Genomic DNA, 15,504 nt, shown 5'->3' on the forward strand with positions numbered 1-15,504 from the left:
AATAGGGCTTTCAAACGCGAGTTCATAACGTGAAGCAACTTGGAAGAATGAGTATAAATGCGAAGTGTATGGGGGAATGCATGTAGGGCGATAGTGCGGGTTCGAATTCAAAGTAGTGCCTGAAAAAATAGGAGAATTGAAAAATTTATAACATCCCTTTTTATTTCATTTTTTGCCGTCATCAAGGCGTTAGACGGTGTCGTATTACCCTCAACCGTAACTGTCCCGTACCTATCCCGTACCGTACAATCAAAGACGGCTGGCCACAATGTAAAATAATAATAATTATAATAGGGCTTTCAAATACAAGATGATAACGTGAAGCAACTTGGAAGAATTAGTATGTATGCGAAGTGCATTGGGGGATGCATGCAGGGCGATAGTGCGGGTTCGAATCGTAGGTTATGTCTAAAAACAAAAAGTATAAACTTTTAAGAATTTATAACATCCCTATGCTTTTTTTGTCTAGGTCATGAAGGTAAAAAAGCATAGCGTAGGGCCCTGAGCTTCCAAGCTCTCTCGTTTAGTGTATATTTGTGTGTTTGTGTGCTTGTGTGTTTGTGTCACGCCTGGCGCTATCCCGTATCTGTCCCGTACCGTACAATCAAACACAGCTGGCCGCAATATTAGGGCTTTCAAAGTTCAAACGCAAGATCATAACGTGAAGCAACTTGGAAGAATGAGTATGAAGGCGAAGTGTATGGGGGAATGCATGTGGAGCGATAGTGAGGGTTCGAATCCCAGGTATTGCCTGAAAAAAATAACATCCCTTTTCTTTTTTTGCCGTCATCAACCGGCTGTAGACGGTGTCGTATGACCCTCGACCGTACCTGTCCCATACCTGTCCCATACCTGTCCCGTACATATCCCGTATATATCCCGTACCGTACCGTACATTCAAAGACTGCTGGCCACAATGCATATTCAAATGCCACTGTATAAATCATACGTAATGACTGATAGAATGCTACACCTGTGAAGTAAAAGAAAAAAGGCCCAACCCTGCCCTGCCAGCTATTTGGGCTTACGGGGGTCGCCATGGCAAATAATAATATTAAAGAACTAAAGACTATAAAATTAATGACGGGAAGTGCCAGCTTCGGCAGCAACTAGGGAGGCAGAAGAAGAGACAGGTGCATGTACAGCGAAAACAGAGCGGCTACCACGCAGGCACATGACACTCGCTCTGAGCAACGCAAAGCTAAGGCGGCAGCGGATGAATGACATAACAACCGAATACGGTTCGCCGCTTTTCTCAGCAATGAGAGATGCAATTCGCTTGTAAAGCGAGGCAGATTGCTTGCCCATGCCACCGGTTGTCGAGAAGACCAACGGGACAAATGAAGCATGCTCGATCTCCCCCAGCCTCTCTTCATACGATCTCTTCTTCGCTTTCTCATGGCGAACGTAGGTGGCAGAAATGGAGGAGGACTGGTTCGAAGACGCAAAAGGGTTGAACACCCGGACGTCGAAGAAGGTGCGTTCGAACCGCCCTCCCCACACTCCATTTGCTGCTACGTCCAAGCGAGCCTGGTCGTCGCGGATGGCGGTGCGATAGCGCAGCTGCTCCCCACTCAGGGGCTCCAGATGAGGCTCTACAGATACGGTGGTGGCAACACGCTTCAAGAAACCAGCGGTCACATCGCGGATCTCGTTATGCCTGATGGTAGGGTAACCGCCGGTGGGGCACGAGAGGGCATGGGCCACAGTAAACTGGCTTCCACAAACGCACCCTGATGGCATGCGCTGTGGTTGCCAGTTGTACCTTAGGTGCACTCCATCGCGAAACTCCGCTTTGGAGAGGGCAAATCCATGGCGCTTCAAGGGCCTGCAGGTCAGCCAACTGGAAGAGCCCTTCTCCGCAGCCAGGTCGATTACACGCTGCTTGGCCTCCGGCACACTGGAGCGGAGCAGCAGGGCTTGGGCTTTGACAGCATTCCGTGCTGTTATCCTCACCTCCGCCTTGGCAGTACGAACGAGACTGGTTGCAGAGCCGAGCGCCATAGTCTGCAGCTTGATGTTGGTCTGCAAGGACTCAGTCACCCTTCGCGATGCATCATACTGGGATGCGAGATCCACGGGATTGCCCAGCCCGAGCCCTCCGTGACGACATGGAAGCGCAAGAATTGACCTTATATGCATATTCAAATAGGGCTTTCAAATACAAGGTCATAACGTGAAGCAACTTGGAAGAATTACAGTACTATGAATGCAAAGTGTATCGGGGGATGCATGCAGGGCGATAGTGCGGGTTCGAATCTCAGGTTATGTCTAAAAACAAAACGTAGAAACTTATAAGAATTTATAACATCCCTATGCTTTTTTTTGTCTAGGTCATTTATTTATTTATTTTACATCAAGGCAAAAAAGCGTAGCGTAGGGCGCTGAGCTTCCAAGCTCTCTCGTTTATTTTTTACAAATTTTGTTTTATTCCATTTCTCATTTTTCATTCGTGTTGGGTTTAACTATTCACTGTATTGATATGTATGGATTTCTGTATAACGATTTCTATTTTAACGACAGCTTGCTCCTCGTTAACTCGTTAGAGTTAGCACTTCGTTATAACTATGGCTTTTACAGTAGGTCTTTCAAATGCAAGATCATAACGTGAAGCAACTTGGAAGAATGAGTATGTATGCGAAGTGTATCGGGGAATGCATGCAGGGCGATAGTGCGGGTTCGAATCCTAGGTTATGTCTTGAAAAAATAATAATAATAATAATAATAATAATATCCTGGTGGTGGCAGTCAATTTTTTCTTCAGACTTTTCCCGTTTGTCTCTTTCCCTCAAACCAGTTAATAATAATAATAATAATAATAAAACAGGTCGCGTAATGAAGCAGCATAACGATAGATGTGCAAAGTCATGATGCCTGGTCCGCTTCTGTCCTGGGTTCACTACCCCGTGCGTTGCAGCCGCGAGCAAAACCAGCTCAGGCTGAGAGTTCCCTCCATGATTGCTTGTCCAAAGCGCGCATTCTGAGCCCACTCAGATCAGTCATGGTCTTCAGTGGCATGTCTCTGGCAGCTGTGCTAGTAGGAAGGGACGAGCGGGTTCTGGGCCAGGGGGCGCCCGGGTCCCAAAAAATGGGGTATTATTGAAAAATGGGGTACTAATAGTACCCCATTTTTGCGGTGAAAATTATTTTTGGCCCGGTTTTTTTGCGGATAAAAATATGTGCCAGGGGGTGCCCCTACCTCAAAAAAATGGGGTATTATTGAAAATATGTGTTGTGCACATGTGGGTTTGAATCTCACTTTTTTGGGCCACCTTGCCCCGGATGGGAGTGGGTATAAAAAGTAGAATGTTGAATATGGTGTTTATCATGAAGTTTTTTCCGTGACCTACCCCACCTCCCCATGCAATTTTTCAAAAATGGTCCTGCTCGCACACACGTCAGAAAGGTCAGTTCTTGATAGATACGATACATGTCATTACAAAGAATAATGGAACGAACAGTGAATATCGCAATGGAGTGGAGGAGAAAGGTAGTACAATTCAGTTCTTGTTGTCCTGATTTAATCAAGCTGGTATTGGATGAGAGACCACAAAGTTTACTCTTCGAATACGTGTGAGGATGGATTCACCCATGATCTCTTCCGTGACACGCAGTACGAGGTGGAGTTGTCGGACGCTCTGATGTGCACCAATGGTTCCACCCAGTCAGCAATGGAACTGTCAGTCGACGACCTCCTTTGCACCGCCATCGTGTCAACAGTCGACTCGGGTAATTTGGAGATGAATCCATCGTCGCCGATGTCGATCGTACCAACTCGCACACGAATCCGCGTTACTCTTGTTGCAACGGCACGGAGTTGAACGGCCTTGGTACTACGTCGTACACGCACACGATCAACTCGAGAGACTTCATTTTTCGTTCACCTCCTTGACAAGTTGCATTACGTCGCTGGAATCCAAATAGGTTGCATCAGCGAAGAGGTCGATGATGTGTTGAGAGCACGGTTCGTCACGCATGTCACTAAGCTTGTAGAATGAGTGTCTACCATCAGTCCACCTTCGCAGTATGACACCATCATCAGTCTCACTAATAGTTCCGTAGTCCTCCACACCACCGATGACGATTTTAGGAAGGTGCTGTTTCCTATTCTTCACATTCAAGATCAGGCTGGTGACCCTGCAGATAATATACTCAGCAGCAGTGAGTGGTGACATATCGAATCTTCTGGGATGTGCTATCATCGGGTCAAGATCCCTGGTTGTCTTGCTAGCACTGAGGCGACGGATTGAGAACTCTTCATTATCGCATGAAAATAAATACCATTTCTCTGCTCTGCACGTCTCAGAAAATGTCCACGCCATTTTAGCTTCTTCACACTGCAAGAAGGAGTCGATAATGAAACTGCAGGTTGAGACTACTTCACCTCGAGGTCAAAGTTCACGCCGCGATGACCTTTGTAAACAAGGCTACGTCTAGACGTCTCAAACAAGACCAAGGGGTCACGCCACGGGGAGGTGACGACCTTGGAGAACACGATGTGTTTCGAAAGCGGAAAGACGCCCCCGTCATGGTGAGTCTTTTTTGTTCGGGTTTGGAATCTTTCGACTATGATTTCAGATTGAGATGTGAATGCCTTTCTTCTATTGAAAGGTCGATGAGACGGAGGATTTTTCTAGCTTTCTGCTCATATAATTCTTACTCTCATAGTACTTGATTTTCATATATTTTCAGGGGTGGAAATACGTAAGGCACACGGACCATGGATGCGCACATCATGGAGTGTGCATTGACGTCACAGTGGATTGTAGGATGCATCATGTACCACACAAACACACACACACATGCACATAATATACATACACTGTGCAATGACATCACAGCGAACTGCACGATCGGTGGATGCTATACATATACGGAATTCCGTGGTCTCTTCTCATACAGAGAGGGTAGAGAGGAATTCAAAAGGAATCTTGGAAAGAGGACTCAACTGTCAATAGAGCGATATTCCCCGCTCGGAGCACGAATATTCCCCGGGTCTTGCGACAGAGTAAGGCTGTGTTTACATGAAGCGTTTCAACCCGGGTTGAGTTCGACCCGGGTCAGATTTCAACCCCCCATGTGCACAAAGTGAATGGCGCGTTTACATGACGCACTGCGCTTGACCCGGGTTGAAATTAACCCGGGTCAAGAATATCGTACAAACGTACTTCTGTGCGTATCTCGCGCCAGGTTTGAACAGCACTGCAGATGCAAATTTCGCGCGAACGGATTCACGTGACCATACAGGACTCTAGAAGTGGACTTTTGGCGGCATATCAGTATTTGACCCGGGTCAACTGTCTTCATGTAAACGCTCACCTCTTTTGTCTATCGTACAGACTTTCAACCCGGGCTGAACTCGACCCGGGTTGAAATTTCTCATGTAAACACAGCCTAAATAAGGGAGATGTTAGTGCTGATCACGCTCTATTTGGGATAGTACATGGGATAAATGGATTATACCATTCGTACTCTGTGCATACCGTACCCATTATATTTTCAATCGTGCTGACGCACTCATGAAAATATCTAGCGGTGTACCCCTCGTACCAAGACGGCAAGAGTACATGTACTCTTGCTCGTACTCGTGGGATAATCGATACATGTCTTAGTGCTGATCGCCCTCTATTTGGAATAGTACATGGGATAACTGGATTATACCATTCGTACTCTGTACATACCGTATCCCTTATATTTTTCGTCGTGCTAACGCACTCGTGAAAGTGTCCAGCAGTATACCCCTCATACTCATGCGATAATTCTCATGAACGCCATCAGCTTGTACATAGCACTCAATCATTTATTTTTTTATTTTTCAATATGAATGACATTGTGAATCATGACCGAAGACTGTTCACATCCTTCTTTGTGAGCCAGGTATTGAATTTATTATCTGTGTAGCCTTTCCATTGCACAAGACGTTGATCCTTGTTGTATTTTAACACCTTGTCGAATCTCAAACCGGTCTCTCTGGCGTGTTGCAGTTCTGCTTCGTAAAACGATCCGATGATGTGTTCTCCCATCAGATCACGAATCCTGTAGGTGTGTGGTGATGTTGATAGGATTTCATCCACCTCGAATACTTCCTCCGTCCAGTTCGCAGTGTAGCCCTTCTCGAAATGACGCTTAGATACGGTTAGGCGCACCTCGTCACCCACTTTGAACTTGGGTTTTGACTGCAGGGGGTCTTGTTGATCTGCATCTTTTGGTATTCTACCGTTCGATGCTTCGTGAGGTGTCATCCCAATGCTTCTATGCTTTGACTGGTTGTAGCGGTCTAGTAGATGAGGTAGGACATTGAGGTACGTGTTCGTGGATTTCTCTGTAAAGTGACGCCACATTCTTGCCTTCAACGTTCTATTGAAGCGCTCGACCACCACCGCTTTACCCTCGTTATGGGTGCTGTACATGATGACGTTGTGTTGTGATAACCATCGTTTCATGGGGGCATTGTAGAATTCCTTGCCTTCGTCTACCCAGAGTTTTAGCGGTGTCCTTCCGGATGTACTGACAATCTTATCGAACGCATCTCTCACGGCGGTACCCGTCTTCGATTTCAAAGGCATTGCCCAGGCATAGCGGCTGTATAAGTCGATGACTGTTAGCAGGAATTTGATGTTCTTATTGCTTCGGGCAAACCGTTGCATATCCACGAGATCTGCACTCCATATATGGTCAATTGCTCTGCTCTTCACCTTGCGTCTTTTGAAATGCACTCGTCTGGGCTTGTGCAATTCGTTAGCCAGTTTCGTATGGAACTGTGCGGGTTCTGTCTTCTTCTTCCGTCTTCCATCCTGAATTGCCTTTTGCACTTTGTTGTCCCAAAAGGCTCCAGCACCTTCCATGGCACCTGAACTGAGAACCAGTTTATCGTTTTCCAGCTTTTCGTCATCATCAAAGACTCTTCGGAAAATTCGAAGTGCTTCATCCAGACCATATTTGGAAAATAGCTTTCCCATCAATATGGCATACCATCCACATACTGCTGTGCTTCTGTCTTGAACGGCTTGGGTGTTGGTGATGATCTTACAGTCTGCGTAGGCTTCTTTAAAGAAATCGCACAGTGCAGGTTCAGTGTAATCTTGCTCCATAGTGTATAGACTGCGTCCGAAACTGTCGAAAACCAGGATCACGTTTTGCTCGCGACACACGGTCAACCAATGATGTCCGCCTTCCGTTGCATCGTACACCGGTAGAACGTTGTCGGTGTTGACGATACAAAAGTCTCCATTGTTCAAGGGTGGCAAGAGGTCGTAACTCGTGCAGCCCACGAACCCTCCGACACCATTCAATCTTCCTTTGATATCGGCACTGCTGAGAGGATAGTCCATTCTTGATCATAGCCTGAAAATATTTGGCACGTGATCACATGGAGCGTCCGCTCAGGATATCCTTGATGATACGAGTGATCCTGCTTTTGTCCTTCAGCACCTGTTGAATGAATGATGCATCGTCCACCATCACCTTTTGTGCTCTGATCATGAAATGCTCGGGATGGATCAATTTTGCTTCTGTTGTTCTACCATAGGTGGAAGTCATATCGTTGAGATCTTGAAACTTGAGCTGTGATCCCGGTATAGCTATCACAAGGGTGGTTAGTTCCTGAATCTTTCGTTCTGATCGAAGGAACCCATCGACGTGTTTGTTGATTCCCATGGCACCTGCTATGGCTGCAAACGGGTACCTGGACATGTAGATGCGATTCGTCTCGTTGACCAGAGTAGTGTAGTCGTTCATCGTCTGCGTCTTCAGGGCATCCGCAGCCGCTTCCACCCGACTCCTGAACCTCAGTCGATCTTCATCGTAGAGTTGCAGCAGTTGTGATCGGCTTGTGAAATAGTTGCTCTTCAAAAAGGTTACCGGTATATTTGTATGCCGGAGGAAACTGTCCAGGATTTGCAGGATCCATCGGTCAAATTCATGATCTTGTAGTAGATTGAAAGGCACCGATGTTAAAGGTGCCTTTCTCTTCTTCCTGACATCTGAAACGGAATCGCGAACTTGATCGGTAGTGGAATCATAGTTGAGTATGTTGGATGCAATCACATTTCTCACAGACGGGTAACTGATGTGATCGGGATTGTTTTTGAAGTGGGTGTCATATAGACGCTTTACTCGCGGATCGGCTTGCAGTTCCAACAGGGTGGAGGTGCTCAAACTGTGATCTGGTACTTGGGAAAGAACTTTCTTAACGCTTTTCAAGTATGCATTGTAGTTATTACCTCCTTTTTGCCGCATGAGTGGTGGTATACCGAGAACTTCCCACGAATTTGCTCTCTTCTTAATGATGTGTTGAGGATGTTTCGTCATAAACTGCAAGGTTTGCAACCTTTTACGCTTGGGTATCGAGAAGGATCCCTTTCTGAGTCCCACTCTTTGTATACTACTCGGTAGCCCATTTGAGAATTTCACCGTAAGATGCTCCATTCTTATTCATGATTGGAATTTTTTTCAATGTTGCGGCTAACTTTTCGGCTAACTTTTCGGCTAACTTTTCGGCTAACTTTTCGGCTAACTTTTCGGCTAACTTTTCGGCTAACTTTTCGGCTAACTTTTCGGCTAACTTTTCGGCTAACTTTTCGGTTAACTCTTCGACTAATATCGTACACACACACACACACACATCAACGAGGTTTTTATTCAAAAGTCACCTTTAATGCAGTGTCTTCGCAATACGTGTAGTACTGATTAGAAGAGCAATCAATGGTTAGGATAGGTCTGCGACACACCGCCAATAACTTCTCATACAATCTAAAGATAATGGATGACTTCGTGCACAGACCACCAAACAGAGTATTGAGATAACGCTTGATATTGCTTTTATCAGTGAAGCGAAATAGATACATAAAGTTTGCATTGATCTTCATGTCCTTAATGTTATCAAAGCTCTGAGAGAGAAAGAACACGTTCAACTTATGATGATGACTGTACATGGTGAAGAACTTGTAGAGACACTCTCTTTGGCTGCCGTGCTTCAAACCCATCACTCTGATGTCATCAATGATCACATAGGTGTTAGGCTGGAGATCCATGTCTTCGATACACTCGGGCATGGTGCTGTAATGCTTGAAGGATTTGAGGCTTGGGAGACGATACTGATCGGCCGGCGTGTTGGAGATGACAACTATACGCTCAGGTTGCACACGTTTCAGGAGCTTGATGAGAAAGTAGGATTTACCCATGTTGCTCTGTCCCAGAAACAATACGTTTTGACCCCAGGATTTCAGAGCAGGAATGATTTCCGTGAACCAATCCTTAGACTCGAACTGAAGACCAGGAATGTGCAGCCCGTGTCGAGCAGTGGTCGTGGTCGGAACATCGTCGTTCCTTACGGGACTAGTCTTTTTCTTCCTCCCGATTTCCTGTCCAAGGAGCGAGATAAAGTCCATGATCAGATGTTGTAGGATGGACCGATGTGAGCGGAACTCATAGAAGACGGTCCTGCACTGTTAATGTTCTGTCGAATTTTTTGAGCAAATGGAGTTTCAGGACGGGTTAGGGATCTACGAGGTGCAGACAGGAACGATGAAGCTTCGTCGAGGGCACGATGTCCTAGTTTTTTGAACAAGGCCCTTCCTTGTTTCTTTATTCCTCGTGCCCTGCGGCCTTTGGAGCGAACTTGACGAGCTGGTTTCTTGGTTTTTCGAGATGCTCGTTGCCGAATCTTCTTCGGTGCATGCCGACGACGACGACTTTTAGTGCGCTTCATGGCACCTGCTGAGCTTCCCTTCCTTACTCCTCTGCCGAATATTTTATCCATTACGTTGTCACCCAGTGATGCCATGGTACCCATGGCCAAGGGAGCAGCCAGGTTCGTCAGGAGTGGTATGGCCTTGGCGGCTAATCCTGGTGGAATGGCTAGACCTCCTCGGTGCATGGCAGGGTTGTAAGCTGTTTTCATTTGCGTTTCCACAATGTCTCCGGACTCTCCTCTCCCCAAAAGCATGGGAAGAAGTGTCATTCCTGCCATGGCAGCCAGGGGTCCAAGTCCACCGCGTTGCATTGCATCTTGTTTTGTCGTGGGTTCCGCCATCTGCTTTTCCATCTCATCCGGTCCAGCACCGATTAGGTTTTTCCAGAAGCTCTTTTTCCAGAAGAATCCACCGTGTTGTCGACTCGATGTTTTCAAATCACCACCGTAGACACGATGTCTGGTCTCCAGGTCACCACCTTCCATGATGCCCTTTTACTACTAGGTCGGAATTAATTCATACAACTTCGGCTTTGATACCTTCATCTTTGCTCATGGTGTACAAGTACTTGTCCATGCAGAGAAGGTTGACTTTGATTGAGGCACCATTTTCGCTAGGTCTCCTCACGGGGGCGTTTGTCACGTCGCTAAATTGATAGTCGATGGACAGATTTCCTCTCGATCTTGGATTGTCTGTGGTCCGATCCAGATTCAAGTTGATAGGCACCATAAAGTAGTGATTGCAGTAATCTGCAGCGGTGATGGGGATTTGCGTTCCATACGTCTTGCCGAAAAAGTCTTGAACCAGATTGTAGCCACGCAGGTAGGAGGATTTGTTGTAATCGTAGAAGTATTGCCCTTCAGTATTACGACTCACATCCCACTGGAACTTGAGCGGGTTGTCAAAGAGCGTCTGGTCGTTGACAGTGACACGAAGTTGACTGAGATTTGCATGAATCATGGCCAGTCTGTTCGAAGAATGCGATGCTTGGCCTCCAGCCAATGCTGGCTGTGTACCATGAGTCAAATCTGTGAAGAACAGGATCATCCTGCGTGGAATGTCCGCATTGTGAAGCAGTTCCAGTGTACCAGCATCATCTGAAATGCTCTTTTGTATGAGACGAGGGCACCACGTGTGGAAATAGAGTTGTTTGGGAAGGCGTACACGATCGGTGAGATTGGGTTCCATGCGATAGGTAGTGTACACAAAGTCCAATTGGAGTAGATCGATCTCAATATCACCGACACTCAGAGCACTGTTGGCACCACCGCCTTGATCGCTAAGCATGATGTATCCGGAAAGCTCGGATTGTGGCAGATCAAAGCGAAGCTTCACCTGTGTACCCGGGGGTAACCAAGCATCGTCCTGATTGAAAAACGGTAGGAAGGGTCTCAGCTTGTACTGAAACCGTCCAACAGCTGCACGAAGTGCATTTTCCTGAACCGTGTTGGAGAAGCCTTCGTTGGTGACAAGCTCGACGGTGGGTGCACGCCTGAGTGTGAAATCATCGACGAAATCCGGTGCTTGTGCTGCATTAGCGTTTGCAGCGTTTGTTTCGAAGGCATAGCCATGCTTACGCTTCACACCAAGTTGATAGGGCGTTAAATCCACACCTCTCAATGCTCTTTGCGGATCCAGTTTCTGTAGACCGTAGAGATCCGAGTCCACGTACTGAAGGCGTTCGCTGCTGCTTTCCATTAGACTGAGGATATGCTGAACCATTTGCATGTCGGCAACTTTACTCGATTGCGTGACCTCTGTTCCGTTGATCTCCACTCGAATGTTCTTGAACCACGAAAAGGCTGGTGACGTGGTGCACACCCATCGCGTGTAGTCTCCAGGCTGGTTATTGAGATTGTTTTTGACACTATAGCGCATTTTCACGATGAAATAGCTCTCCCCCAGAGCAATGAAATTCGGCGACGAGATGTCTAGTTCATTGTTCAGGGATGGTGGTGATCGATCTGCTGTGGAAAAGAGTCGTACTCCGCGTCTACCCTCAAGCAACGAGAGTTTCTTCTCCGTCCTGTCGAGGATGTTCTTCTGAACGATCTTCGTGTTGGTCAGGAGTCCCGTGAAGGACTCCGGAGCTTGTGGTGAGTATATCTCCTGTGCCATTCTTGCGAGTCACATTATAATAGGGGTGAATTTTTTTCAAAGATCCAATATCCAGTGTCTTGCGAAAGTCGTTCATCATCGATATCAATCGTTGATGCTCCTCGTTAGTGAGCTTCCCATCTTCAAGAGTAATGCCCAATTCCAACATGAACGAGTCTTCAGCTCTCTCCATCTGCTGCAGTTGTTCGATACACGTGATAAGTTGACGTTTGGTGTCGAGAACGTGTTTACCAATGCATGCCATGATCACGCCGATAATCGTGCTACTGATGGCGATGATTCGAATGCGATGTTCTCCAGATACGGCACCACTCCCTTGAAGAATGTTGAGAATGGTTTGAATGAGTATGAGAAAGGACAAGATTGCAGTGTTGTAAATCACGTACTTCTCCCGGCAACGCACCTTTTCGCTCTCCAATTTCTTTCGTTTTGCTATATCCTCCACCATGTCACGCACGTGACGGACACGAACATCTGGAAGATCCATCTAAGTCGTGTTGGTGATCCGAAGATCAAGGTAGACGGGATATCCGGAAGTAATGTGTTCACCGGTGTTGAATTTCAACCAGAACGAAATGCTAGTCACGTTTTCGTGTGGAAGCAGCAGTCGTTTGTCTTCTTTCCCGAACACGTAGTTATTCAAACCGTTGAGGGTTTGAATAAGAAAAGTCTTCAGCACCCTCGAATCAGTATTGTCTTCGTACTCCACAGCAGGTCCAATGAGGTCGGTGTAGAGCAGGACAAGTCTTCTGCCTTTCGTCAGATCCACAGCGAACGGGAACGTGTGAGATCCCTCGATCGTGTATGGCTTGAGAATAGTGCCCACACCCAGCACCAATGCGGGTGAGTCCTTCTTCAACAAGCACCGTTTATTCCTGGGTACCGAGACACTTATGCGGCTGGTGTGACGAGAGTAGGAAAACACAATGTCTCCGTGTCCTGCTCGTTTCAGAGTGGCATTGATAATAGACACCAAATCGTCTACATCGCTGTATGTTCCCGTCTTGATGGAAAGTCTATCCTCTTCTTCTTCTTCTTCTTCTTCTACACCATGTACCACATAGAGTTTGTTCGTTGCCTCGTCTATGTTCTCAAAGTGTACTTCAAACTGAGCCGATTCAACATGCAGGACTTTATCACGCGTATCGAGCTCCTTCACATTTAGAGTAAAGTTTGGTTTGTGCAATACCCTGCTCACGCCCGACGTGTTGTTCGCCACTGTCAATATCACAGACATTCTGGTGTTGTGATGACACTCACTATAGATAGGTTTTATTTTTCATTTTCATCTCAAGAATGTAGTGTAGCATGTGTGCTATATATTATGTACAATCAAAGTAGCACTTTCATATATCGTAGTGTGCCATGAGTTCTGTGTGGATACGCTGGATTGTATGAGAAGATAAACTCTCTGCAAAGTGCAAATGACAGAACAACTTTGATGAAGTGCCGTTGAAGAATTGAGTACCACCAATGCTATAATTGCAATCTTCGATTCCATTGGTCCTGGAAAATGGGACAGTGTCTAAGTTGGAATGTATCAAAATGGAGTTTACGTATAGAGTGAATAGGCCTTCTGAATTCCGAGCGTAACTTATGACACACTTTGTACCCAAGAGATCCATCATGCTCGACACAGGTTTATCCAAAGCCGCCGATAATTGGCTGACTACAGACGAAACGGGTATGTTGAATGATGAATGGCCGGGACGCGTGAAGTAGTTGCCACTTATGTGGGTGGCAGTGAACAACACGTACAAACTATCCAAGCTGAAATTTCCGACAGTATCGATATCGAATGCCTTCAATGACATGTTTCTAGGGTCAGGTGCGTCCACTTGAATTACTTGGAACATTGCAAAAGACATGTTGTCGTGAAACAGATTGACGAATCGTTCTCTAATGGAAACTTGGCTGGGTTGTGTAATGTTGAGGTAGAAGTGATCGTCTCGGAACATGTCGATGCTGTTCACGTTGATTCTCTTGTCCTTCATGTCAACGATATTTCCCCCTCTGTATCTGTTTCTGCTCACCCTGGTGACGGATTCAAATCTGCTAGGATGAGAGTATATGTAGAGGTAGGCGTTTCTCCGAATGAGAGGTAGTAGATGAAACGGATCGGATAGGTTCTGATTTGATTGCGGACCCACGGGACCTCTGGCTCCTGGAGGACCTATGGGTCCGACGATTCCTTGGGGGCCCACGGGACCTCTGTTTCCTGGAGGACCGGTTGGACCGATGGTTCCTTGGGGACCGACGGGACCTGTGGTTCCTTGATCACCTTGAACACCACGTTCACCTTGTGAGCCGTCTTGTCCATCTTCTCCTCTAGGCCCAATCTCACCTTCAGGACCAACTAATCCACGTTCTCCACGTGGTCCAACTTTACCTCTGGGACCTTCTGGACCAGGTATTCCTTGATCGCCTTTTTGACCGCGTTCACCACCTTGTCCATCGCCTCCTCTAGGTCCAGTCTCACCTTCAGGACCGATCAATCCACGTTCCCCACGTGGACCAGCTTCACCTCTTGGTCCACGAAGCCGACCGAAAGCCATCCATTTCGAGCTGAATTTCTTGTACACGATCAGCGTGGCTGCATCGAGGTAGAAGTCACCATTTCTCCCTACAGAGTTCAGCGGCATGCCACCTCCACTAAGCCATCCCAATCCCCGATCACCACGAGGACCTTTCATCTTGCGCACAGCGTCGATGTCGTGTTGTAATCTCGATGAGGATTGACGGATTTCATTCTTGACCCAACCGGCAGGGACAGCACATGTCAAAGAGCTATCGTCGTACGCCAAATTACAGATTGAATGTTCGTTCATGTCGAGGTTAGCATCCATGGACACGGATCCGTCTGTTCTAACGTGCAGCTCATCAGTTGCTATGGCTTGATCTGTGTAGCGCGTAGATCTGTTTTCCACATCTTCCACTTTGCTCTCATCGGCTTTCACCTCTTTCAGTTTCTCCACATCATAAACCAAGGTGTTTTCGGTGTCTTCGTTCCCCACAACCGATTGCATCTCGATAATGTCATTCCGCATGCTTTGCATGTGTTTGAGGGAGGCCTCATCACCATCACTCCTATGGAAATGCGTAGCCCAGTACGCCATCTTCACACACACACACACACACACACACACACACACACACACACACACACACACTGTTCTAATTATGATAGGAAATATTTTCTTTCTCAAATAAATCTTTATGATGCTCATAAGAACAGGTAAACAACAGGTAATGCACAACAAACAAGAGCCACAGTCATCGTGTTGATGAGTCGACCGTTCATCCTCCTCCTCGATTGTTCATGAATGTGTTTCATGAGGAAATCTCGTGCTAACAACACCTTCGCACGATCGCCTTTCCGTGCCAGCATGTCCAACAGAGTGACTGAATATGCCAAGGTCATCTCCAGGGCAATGACGTCGTTTGACGCATGACTCCATAAACCTTCCATGATGCCGCATATGCAACTTTCAAGTCGTTCAGCTTGTTCACGATCACCATCACCAACAGTAAAGCTCGCAGCATACCTGAGAATGTCAGGTCTCTTCATAGCGACATGTTTAGCAGATGTCCACACGTGAAACAATGTCGAATCACGAACGAACAAATGGTCAATGGCAAAGGCATGACGAGTCTCCGAGCATTCACCTTCATCCTTTGCGTATGTTGCAAGAAC

The 15,504-nt window shown here is 46.7% G+C and overlaps 1 protein-coding gene across 1 annotated transcript; it reads right to left on the reverse strand.

The window, feature by feature from the left end:
* Nucleotides 1-13,081: 13,081 nt before the first annotated feature.
* On the reverse strand, nucleotides 13,082-14,933 carry LOC135819963 (uncharacterized). The gene has a single exon (XM_065333263.1). It carries the CDS (start codon nucleotides 14,924-14,926, stop codon nucleotides 13,157-13,159), a length of 1,770 nt encoding a protein of 589 aa, XP_065189335.1. The 5' UTR covers nucleotides 14,927-14,933; the 3' UTR covers nucleotides 13,082-13,156.
* Between the last annotated feature and the right edge of the window lie 571 nt (nucleotides 14,934-15,504).

This window comes from Sycon ciliatum, chromosome 6 (genome assembly GCF_964019385.1).
Source record: "Sycon ciliatum chromosome 6, ocSycCili1.1, whole genome shotgun sequence".
NCBI classification, from domain to species: Eukaryota; Metazoa; Porifera; class Calcarea; order Leucosolenida; family Sycettidae; genus Sycon; species Sycon ciliatum.